The sequence below is a fragment of the Polyodon spathula genome, chromosome 9 (assembly GCF_017654505.1).
Source record: "Polyodon spathula isolate WHYD16114869_AA chromosome 9, ASM1765450v1, whole genome shotgun sequence".
In the NCBI taxonomy this organism is placed as follows: domain Eukaryota; kingdom Metazoa; phylum Chordata; class Actinopteri; order Acipenseriformes; family Polyodontidae; genus Polyodon; species Polyodon spathula.
In genome coordinates, this window is record NC_054542.1 from 35,159,557 (window position 1) to 35,178,796 (window position 19,240).

Below are 19,240 nucleotides of genomic sequence, written 5' to 3' on the forward strand. Positions count from 1 at the left end.
TTTTAAACCTTGCACGAGTGTTGCAATCCTCCAATACAAATGTAGGAATTTGCTAGGGCTGCAACGAAGGGTACATTACCGAAGGAAGGTTCAAACCTTCGATGTTTATTTGCATGTAATTGATGCTGCTTGCCATATATACAGTAAGCTTGCATTGCAGCAGCACCAACTGCAGCGGACAAAGCTGTATTTAACAGTCACCGTTCCAAGCAGGTTATCAGTCACATTTTACTACTGCTAAAAATATTAATACTACTAATATGAACTTACGCTTGTCAAGTGACCCCAGAGATTGATTATGTCTCCATGATACGAGTCGCTTGCACAGTTTGCATTCAGCTTTTTTTTTTTTTTTTGGTTATCTGGGCATTTAACAAAAAAACATAAACAGCAGTGGGGTTTCGAGACTTTTCTTTCAATACAGCAATGTCTTATGCTATATAAGGCTTTGCTGTCGAGATGGCGAATGAAGAAATTAAAGGTTTGCCTCTGGATAACACAAGCTGGAGTGGGGAGGGCTGCTGTTTTACATTTTAAGAGTGCTGATGTTCAGTGAGGTTTTGTTTCTCTGATATCACATGTGTATTCAGCCTACGTTTTTTCACAAACAGCAAAGTTGTCTCAGCAGTGCGGGTCACAAACCCATTTACTTAAAAACATACTTAAATCAATCAATACTTAAAACAACAATTACAACCAGGACTTAAACTAGCGTCGGAATTTAAAATAAAGAAAGGACACGGCTTCTGCCTTTGCAGGATTTAAGTATTTGCGTTGGGAAACTGACATCATATCAACCTTGTCTGTCCATAGAGTATGCAATGTAAAGGTTAACAGATGGTCATCTTGAAGTCTTCCATACATGTCTAAGCCCATTGTAAAACTGCCATTAATATATCCATAAATAAATAAAACTTTTTTTTTCTCCAGGCTGATCTTGTGTGGGTTTCAGTGTAAAACACAACAACAACTGTCAAACCCTAACAGTCAAGGCTGTTCTCGAGGGATACCCTGTACATTCCTTTCAACGTCTCCTTTTTATGGATCAAACGAGTATAGCTCAAGGCACATTACTCAGTCAACTGAAACCTTAACATTTACAGCCTACATCCACTGTAATCCAATACTGAAACTACCAACAACTAATCCAAACCCCTACCCTGGGAACTAAAACACATCAACACTACTCCCCACTCATTCCATACCTGTCAGCATTCAACTTCAGCTGGTCAATTTTTATTAGAACAGTTTTACAACATTACAACAATTACAACATTTTTCCCATTATACATGCTCTGCCTAAATGAGTAGGAACTATGTATTTGTATTTATTGATTCATATCATGATTGGCCTTGGCATATTGTGTCTGGTTGTCAACTCTATCATGGAGAACACTTCGACTAAGAGAACACTTCACTTGCTTCCCTAGGGGTGTTCTCTTAGCCAGAGACCATTGCAGTACAGTATTTCATGTTGGATTTCAAAATGTCTAATTTTTTAATTGGCCAGTTTTTTGTTACGTGGAAAACTACAAAGCAGTACGTAATTTAATATGTTAACATAACGTTATTCAGCAGGTTTCATTCAACTTCATGAAGCAAAATGTGTGAATTCTATTGGGTGAAACTGGTGAAGTGCTATTAACGTTAACACATGGTAGCTGAAGTAAGTATGTATATTTGGGCTCTGCAGTGTTCATGGAATGCGTTACCTGAAGCTCTTCTCCATGGGTGGACTCATCACCTAGAAGTGGCTCAGCTGGGGGTGCACTGATGGTCACAGATTTCTCAGAGCGGCTGCCATCTTTACTGTGAGATTTGTGCCGATCCCGACTCCTCTCACTGAAAAAACAAAACAGAAAGCACACAAACACAATTTAGGCTGCCACCCCCAACCCATTGACAACCTCTACACTTGCAATACTGAGCACAACTTGAATTACAGAAATAAAATCACCAGATAAATAATATCTTCAAAAACATTAACAATAAAATATCCGGTATTCAGGCCAATTCTTAAGGGAGTTACACATTAACACATCAAAAATGGTTATAGCACTTCAACACAAAAAAAATAAAAAAGAAGCCTCTAGCCTAAATTTGTACTAAACTGAACACACACACATTACCTCAAACAACGAGCAGGAGCTATTTATTAACTGGAAACCAAGAGAACACAAAAATACCAAACCTAACCTGTTATAGTACTCTACTTCTCCACTCTCAGTGGGCAGCCAACAGGTTTTCAGATAAGAAACTTTTAGCCTCTACCATTTTTCATTTCCAGATTGAATTTCATGATATAAAAAAAAACACCATTTAAAATCAGTAACATTAAGTCTTGTTTGCTTCTGAGCAACAGCGCATTAAATTAAGTTGTGTTTAAAATAGGTCTGTGCTACACAGAAAGAGAAATTCTAATTAAAATAGAAGATGAAGATTAACCACATATTGTACTGTTGCACAGTACTTGTCAAGCAGCCAAACAAATTAGGCAAATTAACTTGTGCTAAAAACGTTGTGTGTCTTTAATTCAAATCTTTTCCCTTGGTTTGAGAAATGTACCAGCCAATCAACCCCATCCTCCCAGTTTACATTTCCTTTCTCCCTCAAATACAAACTAAATACAAATATTGTTGTGGAGCCCATTATTTCTTCAAATTATTGGATCATTTAAGTATCCTATTAATAGCACTCAGAGAAATGTTAAGATACCGCTATGGCCATCATTTAACATTTTTGCATTTAGATAATTACATACATACAGACAGACATACAATTAAGGTTTTTTTATTCATCACGTAATCAAAGAAACTACAAAATGACACCACAAAAGTCTACCTGAAGCTGTAATAGTAGTACAGTATTGCATGTTGGAATTTTGTTAGTTTTTCATTAAGTACATGGAAAACTACAAAGCAGTATGTAATTCAATATAGTAACGTAACATTATTCAGCAGGTTTCAAATGACTTTATGAAGCACAATGTGTTACTTCTATAGGGTGATGCAAAACTATTGGCCATAGCCGTAGAGAGGTTTGTTGACATAAGATCATAGTGTCGTTGATCATGTCCTACAATACAGCACTATTCCAACAGATTTAGACTAGTATTTGGTCTGGAAGACCCTGAGAATGGCTCGGGATTAGATGGGTTTAGAGGAAGGACTCAATTCTACAGGGGTTACGTGGAGTCAGATTCAGCACTTTTGTTTATATCCCAGGTGAACACAAAATTAACTAAAGCACTTGAAGGAACACAGTCTTCATCAGCAAGTCATTGCAGCAGCAGCTTGACAGTGCAAACCATACATACAGAAATGGCATAATAAAAGATAACTGGGCCAAAATGAAATATGAAATATTAACAAGTAAAAGGAAGCCCCCAAAAATGCTTGGCAATGCGAATTTGAATTAGTTGATGCTTTTAATCCGATGCTCAGAAAATAACACCACAATAAGATTATATTGTGAGAAAGGCAGTAGAATACAATCCCATCTTTCCACTTAGCTTACATAAAACAAGCTTTTTTGTAAAGAGGTATGCCATTTGAAAAAGTCATGCTTATTGGGAAACGTAATCTTGATAACACCGATACCAGAAACTGGCAGCCCGGTAAGAATTGTGTGGCTCTGTTCCTGAGCATTTCACACCCACTCATTTAATGTGTTTCTGAGCATTTCACACCCACTTATTTTAATGTGTTTATTAGACTGTTCTACTTGTGGATATTTATTACATGTATGGTGCCACCTGAGAAATAACATAGTCTACAAATAAGGCAACCAATACTTACCAATGGTTCAGTACAATCACAGGCAGCACAATTTCCCTTTACTGGACAAAAAAATAACCTCCCCTTTAAACCATTAGTGTCGACAAACCAATGTGCTAGTATTACCACACAATAGCACAAATAGGTGCAGGCGTGGTGTTCTGCGAAAATGAAGTTACTAATTTGGGTTTCCAATACAGACGTGTGGCTATACAGAATTTGTTTAAGCACACTTAGTTTGGTGGCCCATTAAACACAGCAGTTACAGCAGCCACTAAATCCCTCAAAGAAGCTTATCCCCTTAGCATTCCAAGCACTAACTAATCACAACATTAAATGAGTGGTTACCATACGGCCAGAGCTCATTTAAAGGGTTAAAGGTTTAAACGTCCCTGTCCATTGACGCTGGGGTGCCCTTGAAAAGCATCACGCATACTTCTAAAGGGCTTATGCATAGCAATCTTGGAATAATTAAGTTTCTCTACCAGTCTCCCAATTTACTAGCATTCCAATACAGCAGAAATGGGTGAAGGTTTTTGGATTCATGCCAAGAACTGGTTAAACCCAGGACGTAAATTTTCCTTTCATCATCCTCTACGGTTTGATGTGCCAATTGGTCTTGCATGCCAACTTTAAAAGGCATATGTAATACTGGCAGGCAGCCGTCTGGATCTCAAAACACCCCCTTTTAAGTGGCATTCCTGGGCAGTGCTCTGTTTCCGCTGCAGGATTTGAGTTTACCAAAAGCACATTCCTGCAACAGCAGCACAAGTACGGATTAGAGAAGTTCACAAACATTTGTGTACTGAGACTACCGAGGGACGAGGAGCCCAAACGGATGCCAAAAGTTTTGTTTTTATGTTCAAAATGCACGTATGCCGACTGCTGAGAACACAAAGAGCAATTCCTAGATTTGTGATGTCGTCGTCTAAAGTCAATGCATTTCATAACTTATAAACGGCCACTTAAAACAGAACACACAGACTGGTCCTTCATCACTTGTTTCTAGATGGACAGTTTTATTCCAGGGTAATGCACAGCAGGCTGATAACGACAGACAATTTGCAAGCCCCATCATTACTACAGTATATTGTATTACTCTAATAGCCCTGGAGATTGGGTGGAAGGCCCTTACCCATGCCGGTGCGAGCCCCTGGAGCGGCTGGAGTAGTGGGAATATTCGGAGTAGGTGGACTCTGTATCCATGGCAACGGAATCCTGCCCCACTGAGTGATGACGGGACCTCTGCGGGTTGCTGATTTTGGCAATGGGCAGGCACAGTGGGAGTTTGTGTCCAGTCTTGTCCAGTCAGTGTGGCTCAGTCAGCAGGTTAGAGGCTGCATACTGTGAGTCGAGTTTGAAGGCTACCTGGGGTATCCACCAAATGAAACATGAAGCTGTAAAAAAGATAAAAGACACAATTAGAGAACCTTATACTTGTCACTCTGCCTTTCCTCAGAGAATAGGGCTGGTACCACAATGAACTTCGCTTAAAACACCACCTTTTTGGCACCGCTAGCTATTTGTTCACAATACAGTACTGTTTTGTAACCTGATAACTCATCATCAACTTAAATTCAAATGGTTTATTCAATCTTATCAAATGGGACTTTTCATCGCGAGAGTGTCTGGAGGCACGCTGATTGGTTTAATCAACCTTTCCAGAACAGCTATCATATTATTGCCTCATTTTGTGTTCTGATTTCCACGAGTGCACCACATCACTACAAAAGGGCATGTTTACAAACGGTGAAAGGTGCCGCTGTTTCTCTTGCTACAAAAAGTTGGAAATTGCTCAAGGAGTAATAATGTATTACCCCATTTTACTGCTTGGTGACAAGTGTGTAGTGAAACAAAGTTCTGGTCACAAAGTGGCTGTTATCTCCCAAACAGTGCTGCTTCTGTTAGCAAAGTAAAACTAAAATAAAGAGCGAGAAATGGACCTCACACTGTGACGATCTATATAACAATGGCATCCCTTTTAATCAAACAATAGGCAGTGGAACCTGCTGAACCCTCACTTCTTTAAAGATTCATACTGACAAGTCAGGATCATAGGCATGGACACTAATCAAGGGTGCAACAGGAAAAGAAGGAATGTGCTTTCATAATCACAGCAGGACAAACCAAGGCAAAGACAGCCAATTATTTATCCTTTGAAGCATGATTATGCTGTACCACTACCATGCTGTTGCAATGCTACAAAGCAGTGTATACAATTTAGTGTGGGTTTTGGCAATGCATGTAATTTTTTTTTTTTTTTTTTTTCATCTGCCAAGCTATAATAATGTGTCTTGTTATTAACCTTCTGAAATATAATTTCCTTTAAAAACAAATTTCAGATCGAAAGGTATACCCATTCTCACCTCACAGAACTCAGTGTGGTCTGTATAATATTTGTTAGTGACCCTTTACAGGCACAAAAAAAAAAAAAGGTTATGTCAATGTTATGCAGTCTGAAAGGCACTATGCTTCAATTAATAAAACAGTAGTACAGAATTTAGGACTGTCTGCATGGAATTGCAGACACAGTAACAGTAGTCTGTTTTAGGGAGACTCTTCAGAACAGTTTACAGTAATATCTAGGGGTGGGCATCCAAAGACATTTTGATATGATAGCGATATCGTTCGATATGGATAATTTCCATATCACGATATCGTGGGATAGAAAAAATCCACATAGGCTCACAGACTTTTTATTGTTAATACTGCCAAAAATACACAGTATAAATCATATTTATTTTATATTAAAATACAATAAACCCTACAGATACCAACCATTGTTAGTCTCATAGGCACACACATATGTATTTTTTTCTTCCATTGAGAACGTGCTCACAAGCTACCAAATGCTATCTGCATGCTGCATTAAGCACTATTGCACACCCTCGCTCCTCTTCCCATTCTAAATGCCGTGGTGGCACCTTTACACTTTTCTGTGTTTTGGAAGACTTTGTTATTATCGACATATAATTTTCATATGGATGTAACAATGTAATCTGCATTGTGGTTCACTGGGTGTGGTTTAATGGTTACAGCAAAATGTGCAAAAGGCAGTCTAATGCCTTGAGTCCTTTTTATTTTTTATTTTTAAGTTTAGCACAGATACTGTACTGCTGATTAGAGTGTGATCCTGAGGCCTCTTCACCAAGATTGTTCATTTCTTCACTTTGTACAAGAGATTATGAATTTATTTTGAATGAGCAGTTTCTATTTGGTAGAAATTAAGGACCGCCTCTAGAAACTTCAGGGCCAAGGCAAAACTTTTAACAAAATACATCCTCAGGAGTCAGAGAATAATTGGTTGGCTAGTTAAGTTTCAACAATAATAAAAACCAAAATCTGTTCGAAAGAACAATTTGATCAGATTTAATTCAACAAGGTGGTCTCACTGGGCTTATTAAATTCCTGCTTTAACAATAACTCACTCTTGATTTAGCACATGTAAAAAAAAAAAAAAAGCTACTGAATAAAGCCAACCTCTTGAGATCAAAATACCTGCAAACCATGCTTAGCATTACAATTTATTAAACTGGAATTTGTGGCATCACATGTCAAATGTGGGTAAACCATTGCAGAGTGTAAAATAAAATACATGTACACACACACAGAGTAATAGCACATTCTGTACAGTTTGGCAGAGACTACAACTTCGTGCTGAAGCAGCAGACTTATCCGATTCTAAAGAACCAGTACATTTTGGCACAGACCACCACAGCTTCGTGCTGCTGCGCCGAGGGACAGGGCAATAAGTCATTAAAGAGCACTGGCTTTACAGTGCAAAACCTCTTTTTTTTATTTTTATATTTATTTATTTTTTAACAACTGTGAGACCTGTGAGTAAGACTGTTTTAGAGAGACAGGGATTATATTAAAAAAAAATCCCCAAAACATGGCCAAATTATGCAAATACAGGAACAACATATATATAAAAAAAACCAGGACCCCCCCAATATGGGGTCACGTGCAAAAATGAAGAGGGGCTGCACATTTTCCCCGTAGTGTCCACAGCACTGAACATCTGATGTTGTTAGCTTAAAGGATAATGTGATATTAGTAGTAGTATTGTAGGTACAGATGTTTAGGTGAAGCATAGTAGACAATACCTCAATGTGGCCTTCTATTCAGCAAACTTCTTCACTAATGCAAACAACAAGAGGAGGTGTCAAACTGGAACCTTAAATTAAAGCAAGATACACACTGACCAGGAGATATGCATTCTCCAGAGAGCCACTTACTGTAGTGGTTTCTCATACCTGAAAAATGCAACCAAGACCTTGCTGACCACTTTGTTTCAACTGAAGCCATTAGAAGAGCATTTTCAGGAATTGGTTTCAAGGCAGGTTTTTGTTTTTTAGATATCATGTACATAATGTATTTGGACTTGTAGATTTCCGGAGTCAATCAGTTTTGATTTAATATTCAATTCCAAAATCATTTAAATTCTAAATATTCTTGCAAAAAATCTACTTGTGTGTAATAATCCATGTATTAATGATGCCCTTTAAATTATAAATAATTAATGTCTCAGGTCAAGCATTTCCAACTAAAATAAACAATGTAATCAAATCTACTAGTTTAGGAGCAGTTCTGACTTTTACAGGGGCTAAAGGTGTATGTACCATATTCTTCATACTTCCAAAAGAGCTGGGAGACTAATTTACAAGTGTGTTTATCCCTGGCCAAGAGAACACAGGGGCCTGCTTTTCAAGTTTCCTGCCACTGGTTGGTAACTGAAGCAATGCAAGAACAATGACAGGGTGATCAATCGCAACCCTGTCAGTTTTCAACAAGGCTTTGTGAATACTGGATGTGGCTGTCTATAGCCTGGGAGGGTTTTCTTTTTTTCTGTGACTGACAGCTAGACTGTAGGCATGTATTTTCTATAGTAACTGAAGTGCAATTGGCTGGCAAGAGACTGTCTAATTTTGAAATACATATCCTTGCAGAATTGATTTACTGTACTTCATGGGTTAATGAACTCCACACATTTTCTGACTGCTAAATTACAGCAGAGCATTTCATCTTAACGACTATTTATGTGCATTGAGTGTCACAATCAGGGTTGGAATCAATTCCTGTTTTTCAATTCAGATTCCATTTCCAATTCCTTTTTAATTCCAAATTCCAATCCCTTCAAAGGAACTGGAATTGATATTTGAGAGACTTAAACTGACAAATCGATAACTTCAATGTAAGTACTTTGTTGCCACTATAAGAAGCTCATTTTAACAGAACACTAATAATTGAAATTCTGATCAAGGATGTGACGAAACTGATTAAAAAGGGAATGGGAATTATAATTGATTTTAAAAAAAAAAGGAATTGGAAATTAAATTAGAATTGTAAAACAGGAATTGACCCAACTCTGTTAACAAACTGAGTGTTCTTAAAGTATACAGGGCTGAACAGTGAAAGATACAGTACCTCTGAAAATCAAAGTACATTTTTTGTCCAGCTGCGAGGTATTGTGCACGTGACTTACAAAATGTCAAACAGTCACACAATCACGATGAACAGGAGGATTATTAATCTTTTTTTGGCACTGGCATGTTTTCACCAGATTAGATTTATTAGAGATACGGAGGCTTTATCCAGGGTAAAGTTTATGTGCAAAATTATTCACTGTGTCTGCGATTTCTCCAGTGAAGGCTGGCTGTTTGTTTTTGTGAATTCAGTGGAAAAAAATAAAACAGAACAGACTATAGCTTTTTCCACGCTGCCCTATCAACATGCCCCAAGCCTGCCCTTCAAGGACCACCCATCAAGAGATGAGAGTCTTAGTATCTCCACTCCTGATAAACCCTTGGCCTACCAGATTGCCTGTAACAATTAGTGCTAATAGCAGTGGTGTTTTTCTTTTCTAAGATGTTAATGTCCTGTGAATTATGTACTGAGCTGAGATGACTAGGGTAAATTTCACTAATGAATAGACACCCAAAATCTGATCGAAATTACTTTTAACCACTCATGACCCCTGGGCTAAAACTGAGCAAATGTCCTAGAGATAAAAGATGTCCTATTGCCAAGTCACTAAGCTTTAGGAGGAACACTGCAGCTTCACTATCAATCGCTATAATGGAAGCATGCAGCACTACAGTTAATGAAAAGTCAGCAAATAAATACTAAAGAGATGGAAATGGAAATACAGTGATGCCCTCATAGTACACAGCAGTTTGGGCTGTTCCAGGTTTTACTGCAAGCATAAAAAAAAACAAATCAACCATGTAACTGATCTAATGATGTAGAGGTTTTTTGAGGCGCAAGATGTGGGATAAAAAGGGAGAGCGAGTTTTAAAACACACACTAGCAGGCATTATTGCTGTATTGAAAAATCAACAGACTTGCGGACACACGTGAAGACCGTCAGATACTCTATTTTACATCAAGATTTTCTAGCAGTAGAACAAAAGTAAAAGAAAATGGTTTAGTTGTGAGTATCACTAAGCTTGTCTGCTCCACACAAACCCAGCATATGATATATGGTGGGACCTCTTCTAAGCAAGAATTCACGGAAATCCTCCATGTTAAATAAACACAAAGCAGATTAAAAACTGCATGGCTGGGTAGAATGGAGTCATGCTGGTATACCAGCAGTCGCCAACATTAAGCCCTGGGTGCCAATTAAGATCGACTTTAAGGGATATGGTTGCCAAGTGTCATTCCAGAACGTTAACCTTCAGCCAATAATTATGTGCTGCAAAAACGACTGCGTGTTGACAGGAAACAACAAAAAACAGCAAATTGTTCCGCAATTAATGAATGTTTGGATCATGACTGGAATCAAAACAGCAGTTTGGATGGAGTTGTCGCTTGATAATTGATTGAAAGGCAAGGCTTTGCATCTGTACTCATTTGTGTTTCATAGGATGCAATGAGCCGTCACTGGAGTAAACTGTACAATAATCCTGTGCTGTACCCGCTTTCAACTGAAACAAAAACAGATAGTAACAGGCACTGCAGCAACCTTACTCACGGCTCCCATACTCAAAATTAATCTTAACTGTGTCAATGTAGCAGCACAGGTGGCAACTAAGAAATGAGACCCAATGTCACCTGATGACTAGCTATAGCAGGCATAGAGGATCCTTTAAGAAAAATGTAACTGTGCAAGACAAGCTTGTTATGCCTATTGTCCACCCCTTTCTTGATTTAATAATGTGTGTATGTATACAAACAGACCTAGCCTTTGTTTTTTTTTTTTTTTTTTGAAAACCACATTACCACGATTAAAATTATTATTATTTTTTTTGTCTCAGTAAATAAAATAAATTAGTGGTGAAAGCAAATACCATCTTACTTCAATTTGGAGCTGCAGCATTTATTTTAAATTGATCAAAACGACTGCTGCCCTTAAACTAGGGCGTCCTTTATTAATAATATTACGCTTTACAAACACTGCAATATTTTATTACAAAGCATTTTAGAAGCGGTGCCGTGAGAGACTCCGATCTGCAGCACTATACTCTTGCGTGTTTTGGGGGCTTGAATACAGTACATTTACTGACAGTTAACGAGAGCCTATTAGGTGGGAGTTGCGAGGTAAGGGGAGTACTGTACCAGCGAATCAGGAGTGTGTATTCGTTGCTATGAGGCAGGACAAGAGGAGATAGAACGGTAGTTGAGTGTTATGCAGTTGTTTTTCTTAACGAAAAATATTACCTCTTAATATCGGTTCGATTTCTGTTAAAACTAAAATATATCCTTCTCTTTTTTTTTTTCACGTAATTTACCAGCTTGTTTATAATTTCTCTGTAAGAGAAACCAAAATAGATCTGCGAATATCTTATGGGGAATAAATTAAATATTTTGCTGTCCGATAATCCTCTTTTTGTGTCCTTCCCCTCATGTTGGTCAGAGAAAACACATAAAAACGATACGTAGTCCTGTTCTCTCTACTTTATTTTAATTGTAAGGAATAATAGTTTAACAAAAAGAATGGTTTTTATTATACACAAACGAATTATATAACCAAACCCGTAAAACAGCTTCTCGGGTAGTTCATTATTTTTTTTCAATAAAGGTAAGTAAACAAGCTTGTGCAGAATGGGTCGAACAAAATATTAAAGAGACATCTCTTTGGTTTTATCGTCTTTTTTTTTTTTTTTTATTGTATTTTAAATTGTACAGGACTGAGTAAAATTCAAACTGAATAAAAAAACAAAACTAAACCACCCCACAAGAAGACGTAACCCTACAACCCTTCGGCCAGCTTTCAGATAGCGTTTAGTTCCTCCGAGTTAAAGTTTTCAACATTCAAGCTGTTAAACGAGATAAAGAGACAGCCCTTGTTTTATCCCCTGCTGTGTTGGCACTGAAAAAATAGAAAACACATGAAGAACTGCTGTGGTGCAAGTAGTTCATCTTGGGTTGTCTGCTGGGTCTGTATCGTAAAATACAAAGTGCTTACTAAGGTGTGTGTACATTAGTTTGTATTACATGCTGGATTGAGGCTGCAGTCTCTTCGGGGCGTCACACGTACATAGACAGAGTTACATTTTTCCTTATTTATTTTTTAAGCATGGGTAGAGAAAATAATAATTTTACGTTTATTGACAGCGGTGTTTATTTGAGGGCGGAGTCTATTAAAAAGCCGATATCTGAGCGATGCGTTAATTTTAAGTAATATGGTAACAGGATTTTCAAATATTTGTTTGTGGAGCTTAGCTTGGAGGCAAACATAACCATCTGTGTTCATCAGAAGACATTTGTTATAGTTTATCAGAAAACACAATGCTTCTGCAAAGTGTGGTAAACTTATCTTTCTTATTTTAAGCTAATTCACTCACCCTTTCATTTTCAAATTGAATTACTAACAAGCATCCGAACACTGCAAGACTTTAAATCTCTGATGAATTAATTCAACATATAGTATGTAATAGCATGGATGTGATATTAGTGTCACTTTATAATTATTATTCACAAAACACACATACTAAAATCTAATCTTAAGTATGTGGTAACGAGTGAGGGGAGCAGAAAGAAGAAACTGAAATGCAAGCCTTTATTAAAAAAAAAAAAAAAAAAAAAAAAAAAAAGAACTGCATACTCATACTGTATAGTCAAGCTATAAAATGGTCAGGGAGTCCAGAACAAGGAAAAACTGAGTTGTAGCAGTTAACACTTTTTCATTCTACAAAAAACACAAAGAAAACATTATTTTCCACATACAGTACCAACCTGCCTTACAGACAGGCTTATATTAATCAATAAATCTCTTGTGTTTTCAAGCCTGCTCTCTCTAAATATTGCATAGCTCTCTCAAGAGCTGACAATGAAAAAGGCTCTAGGCTTCAGAAGTGTTGCAGAAGTTGTGTTCCTCAGACAGATACTGGTTGCAGAATGCAGTCTGTTTTTGCAGACTTCCATGCACCTTATGTTGGTTCAATAGGCTTCCCTATTTATCCAAACCAGCCTAGGCAGTCCACCCACTGGTGATTGGGCTTTAAAATATGAATTCTCACCCAACCAGAGTATGTTTGTGTTTAACTCAGCATGTACATATCTGTGCTGCCCCATCGTACAATGTCCTTTTTTACTTGATATGTTGGACTGCTTCAACAGAGATCAGATACTGTATATCACACTATTACACCCTTTCAAAATAATGATGTCAAAAAATTAGAGGAAAAAGCAACAGCACTGCATTATTTATTAGAACAATACACACGACAGTCAGATTCTACAAATAATCACATTCGGTGACAAGGCATAAGGTTGGGCCGATGCCTAATTTTTCACTATCGATATATCGTTCTCCAAAAAAGCAGACGCATCAGTTCATCAACGTTATGAAAGGGTAAAAAATCCCGCAGTAATACATGTACAGCTGTGAATTACTGTGTAACACTGCAAGTAATGCTCTAATAAAACTGGAATACTGTTACAACTAGTTTAAACAAAACTACACTGACAATAAGTAGGCTATCCTGCTGCAGTCGCGGGTCTGTGCTAGTTTTGTTTGAGACATTGGTCATGTTCTTATAGCGCAGATTTCCGCAGTTCTGCACAATGCTGCACAGAATCTGGGAGATGCGCTGTAGACATCACTCAACACCCACAGAAATATGTGCAGATTCTGCATAGCCCAGCGCAGCTTTGAAATGTTACTGCGGGAGGCTGGCTGCGGCTGTGAACCAAAGGGATGATGCAAAGATCACCTGCTAATCGTAATGCAAATAACCACTAAAACCATTACAGCCTTGTCCACGCTATATTAAATAAGTAAAACAATTATTAAAACAAAACAATGTACTAAATCTGTGATAAGTGATGTATAATTTTACAATAAAATTAATGCTTATCTATTATATTAAACTGACTTCTTAATCCAGACAAATGTAGATATAACGTGTGGCATCAGAAAGTCAGCAGCAAAGAGCAGCAAGTTCTGGCTAACATAAATCGTTTTATGTCTATTTCTACTACCGGTACCGTTATCTATACTGTGTACTGTTTTGCATGTTAACTTTGTTAATCTTAAATAGTTACATTGGAAAAATATTATAACTATGTTGATGCAGTATGTAAAAACACAGATTGAGAAGGTTGAAAAGATGGTATGCTTTTTGCAAATACACATTGAACAGTCATGCAAATTTGTGGTGTTACAGGTGCATCCCAAACATTACTTTTTTTTTTTAATACTTTTCTTTCTTGCCGTCTTACTTTAGAAAATAATTGCCAAACACCGAAAGGCATTGTAGCTCGATCGATACGGTATTTGTAATTCTAGCACAGCATTCTTAACTTGCTCTGTTACTTTGAAGACTCCTGCACAGCTCCAATCCCATCAGTAAGCAGATTCAGTGAGTCTGACCTGATGGGAGCAGAGAAGCTCTGCGCTTAATGCAAAATGCAAAGCTAAGGTTTAAATTAATTAATAAAAACAGAAGGAAACAAACCAGCTTTACACAATGTGTTGTGTTACGTGACCGAACTGATGACTATCAACAGTTGATATGCTATGCTCCCGAGCTATGTAGCGGAGTCGGAATCCTGCATAGTATAACGATCTTTAAAATGAAATGTGGTCTCCGAATTTCTTACACAATGTGTTATGAAGACAGGCTGAAATAAACTAAATATATTTAGCCTAGAAAAAAAAAATATATATATATATATATTGGACAGAAACTGTAGACTAGATTATTTTGCTCCACGTTTAAAATATTGTTTCACTAAGACAATTTGCACATAAGATAGAACTTAGGGACCACTTGCAAGCTTTCAGTTCTTCCAGTCAAATATTTCAAAATAATTCTTGATTTACTATTCACATTCCATAGCTACCTACCAGTACTGCATGTTTTTGCTAAGCCAATGGCCTGTATTTCTACATTTCAGAAAGTTCTAAAAAATAAATAACAGCCCTGACTTAAAGGTTTTCCCACCAAATTTTTTGCTGAGAGGTAAAAAGCAATGTGTAGTAAAAAAAGAGTCAGGCCTATAAATAAAAAGTACAAACAGTACACAAAGTATTCAATTTACTTTTGTTGGCCTTCAAACCACGGAGTACAGTATAGTAGTAGCCACAGCATTGCTATCTTAACGTTATGTATACATTTCCGCGCTATATCACAATCATAAGCGCCTAACTTATTAACCTCTACACCTCAAACATTATTTTCTTCATGCTTCTTTAGGCATGTGTACAAAGTACAGTTAAGCGAACCTCTGATTTTCTACAAGCGGGTTAACAGTTAAACATATTGCTCATTCTGTAATAAAACGCTATACAAGTGCTTTACTTGGATTTCGTGGCAACAACCGTTACACGTTTTCAAACATGAAAATATAATAATAATTTCAGCAGGGGTACCGAACGTATTGCAGGAGTATAACAAAGTGCTGGCTGTTTTAAAGAACTTTCAACAATCGGACCCCTTTTGTAACACAGTTTTAAGATAGGCTACCACTGCTTTCTACAACATTTCTTGTAAAAGCACTGTTAAAAATAGAATGTTAATTAATTTCACCTTGCTATCCCAACGCCTTTTTAAATTGCCTTCCTTCCTTCCTACCTGCAATGAGCTCCGAGATGGACACGAGTAGGAAACACCCCGGTTCTTTTTTAGGCCTAGCTAGATAAGTATCAATTCGTTACCGGCATAGAAACAACCAAGAATGATATTTTAAAGAAATTAGATATCAGCTGAACCCCAGCATATCAATAGCGATGAGGCGAAGCTGTCAGGCTGAATATCAGGGAACGAAAGGTCCCTTTCTGACTTAATTTAGAGATAAAACACACGGTGTCGTTACATGCAAACAAAAAACAAAACGAACCAACACTTTTTTTTTTTTACAGAAAACCAATGAAAATAATATTTATGTCGACGGATTAAACGTAGAATACAAGTTTAATGCAGGGTTACTGTATTGTGACTGAAGCTCACAAGCAGAAAAGGCCTTTTCCAATGTACATGTTGTTGATGCAGTTACATGGCAATTTTAAGCAACCATTCTGTCAGAACTCAGAAAAATTGCACTACGCAGCACAAATAAAAAAAAAAAGCAACGATTCAAAACCAGTAATTGCTATAAAGGATTTTTATAATAGGACAAAAAGCAGCCCAGCCCACATACCGCAGATCAAACAGGAATATGTAACTTTAACCCTCAAGCATATGCAGCTACATAAATAATTACTATTAAAAGGAAAAAAAAAAAACAGTGTCTTGTGAAGCTGAAGAGTACATTTAACGCTGACACACGAAAACTGAAACTCACCTTTTTATGCAAACAACAAACACCAGTCCAGGGCTTTATCTCTGTAAAATACACATATATTAAGCAGCTGGGGACACAGAAACTAACCCGGATAGAAACCGCAGGGATTGATTTTACACAGAAAATAGCAGAGGGCAGCACCAGTAACATAAAACGTGAGAAAAAAGGTGTAGTGCTATTTTGAACCAGTAGGGGGAGTTCTGCGACGTATTTCACAGAATATTTTCAATGTTACAAGAAAATGTGACAGCTTTAAGAAAATTACAAAAGGCAACATGTAATATAACAGTTTCTGGTCTCACCTAAAATAATTAATATTATTGTAAAATAAAATAAAACAGCTACCTTTTTAGAAAATTAGAGTCAGAAAATTATTTACTAATAAAATGTAATTGTTTCTCATTTAAGGTTTACATTTTCAGCCATATCCTTAGTAAAATGTATTATTTAATCTTCATGTAGGCAAAGGTAATTAGAAATTATTCAGAAGACCAGAAAATAAACATATTATGCCTAGCATGCAAAGAGTTGCATTTGTCTTTACTAGGGTTTTAGTAGTTCTACATGGTCACTTTAGACTTGGTTATAAAGGATTTGGATTTGGCTGTGTAGTTTTTATGCTGGGTTTGTTTGGACGGCACTTTTTTTTTCCATTTTATGCTGACAATTATAATCTCCTAAATGAAAATGAAACATTTAACTTATTTTATTATTACTGTTATTTAGGGGGATATATTCAATTTGCATTACCAAGCCTTGTATTGACTTTCTGACAGTTATTACATGTACTTTAATTATTTCTAACTTGTGGAACAAAAGACAAGAAGAAGAAGAAGAAGAAGAAGAAGAAGAAGAAGAAGAAGAAGAAGAAGAATTAAGTATGGTATTAAAGACAGGTTCAGATTACAGCCAAGATGTGAAGAAAGCATATGTATATTTAGGAGCTAATTAAATCTCAGACAGAGTGAACTAGAAGGCAGACTGTGGGATTGTATAATGCAATGATAGTTTTCACACAGATAAGAGAACCTGGAGAGCTTTATAGGTGCTCAGTATCCCAGTTACTAATATTATGATAGATAAGCGTGAAGGAGCCAAGAGTGAAATAGAAAGCAGATTTGTATGCTGCAGTGAAGGCACAGCTGCTGAGGGCACCAGGGGAGTATTAAGGATTGCCTAGAATGAGGGACTGTATCGGTTTGTTAAAATTAGAATTGGCTAGCTATTTAGTTCTCTGTGAAGCTGACAAATGAGGTAAACATGCCTTTAAATTAAATAGAGTGGGAAGTGGCTTGAAAACTGATTGGAAATAGACAAACATTCTCTTTGTTTGAGTATAGAAAGATCTTAAATAAACCTTGCTTGATGAAAAAAAAAAAAAATGTTTACATGAGCATGGGGGCTGAAGTGAATTTCCACAGCAACTCACTTCAAACTGTCGGCATTTCTGTGGCAAGAAATGTTTATGGTCTCCCATTTAGATGTCCAATTATAAGATCAGTGTTTTGCACTGGTACTGGAATTGAAGAAGCAAAATAAATACAAACAAATCATAATTTACTCAAAAAGTGTGACGGCTGTGACTGGGCTTTCCCAACCGAGAAAAACGCAGAACTTCTGAGACACATAAGCATGTCCTGTCCTTAATTAGTTTTTTAAAGGAGAAAAGTCAGTGGCTGTTACAAAATAAGAAACAAACAACTTGAGAATGCTTAAGAGACCTTCAATTTTTGAACGCTTCAAGATATTTCCCATTTAGGCTGCTGTATACTTGCGTGCATATGTTTTAAACAATGTCTTCTCCAGCAGGGGCTGTTTGATATTCTGGCTTCACCAGACAACTGAACATACTCATCTGTCAGCCACCCAGCATGTTGTGTGGAGCGCTGCATAGTCTTCCAGATGAGGTATGTTAAAGAACAAAAGGAAATGTCACCTGAAGAGCAAAGGCATTTGCCCTAATGTCTCGGCAAGATTTTCCTGAGAAGCGTCACTTCCCCAACCAAGCATGAGGACGAATGGGTCTCTTAGAAAAGAGACGTCAGTATCAAAGTGATTATAGGGCAGCCCCGTCCAGCCCCGTCCAACCATGTGAGGCTAATTCATAAACTTTCAGAATTATAATCTCGCAATTGAATCTAAACCAGCTAAAAAGAGGACCCATAATGATTTAAAAATGAGTTACATGGGGCCTAAACACACATCATGCAGAAAGAAAAAATCCACATTCAGAGTTCTCACTTGCCCTAATAAAAGTTCACCACAGTACATCTGCACAGTAATTTTGCAGTTTTCACATACTTTCCCCATGTTTGTATTAAACATTTATGGTACCATAGATTACCATTGGCTTACAGTGTTTTTATTTCTCTCTGTCCTTTAGTGCTTACGTATGCTTGGTTATGCTTTTAGTATGGGGAAACTTTTATAAGGGTTAACATGGCTTTCATAGACATAATTATCTCAAAGCCCCAAACTATACCCTCTTTGGTCTGAATGGGTCTAAATACTTGTAATAGAAGCGTTCTGACAAAAATAGTAACCATGTGCTTTGTTGGCATGGGAGTTTAAGCTATTTGGCAATGCAGTAGCACTTTGATATAGGTACTGTAGAAACATGAACAGTTGCACAAAATAGAATCTTGAGCAGTTAAATAAAGCAAACAAAAAATCTATATGGGGAAATGGGTAGATTTCTCTCCAACTGAGCTGTATGCTTTTGACATGAGTAA

At 37.1% G+C, this 19,240-nt stretch overlaps 1 protein-coding gene across 1 annotated transcript in view; it reads right to left on the reverse strand.

The window, feature by feature from the left end:
- Window positions 1-16,624, reverse strand: part of LOC121320724 (vang-like protein 1) — a 28,611-nt gene extending 11,987 nt beyond the window's left edge. Inside the window, exons 1-3 of the mRNA XM_041259305.1 lie at window positions 16,509-16,624; window positions 4,912-5,173; window positions 1,713-1,842 (exon numbers count right to left, since the gene is read on the reverse strand). Coding sequence (XP_041115239.1) covers window positions 1,713-1,842; window positions 4,912-4,982 — 201 coding nt within the window. The 5' untranslated portion in view covers window positions 4,983-5,173; window positions 16,509-16,624. The remainder of the gene's footprint in view (window positions 1-1,712; window positions 1,843-4,911; window positions 5,174-16,508) is intronic.
- Between the last annotated feature and the right edge of the window lie 2,616 nt (window positions 16,625-19,240).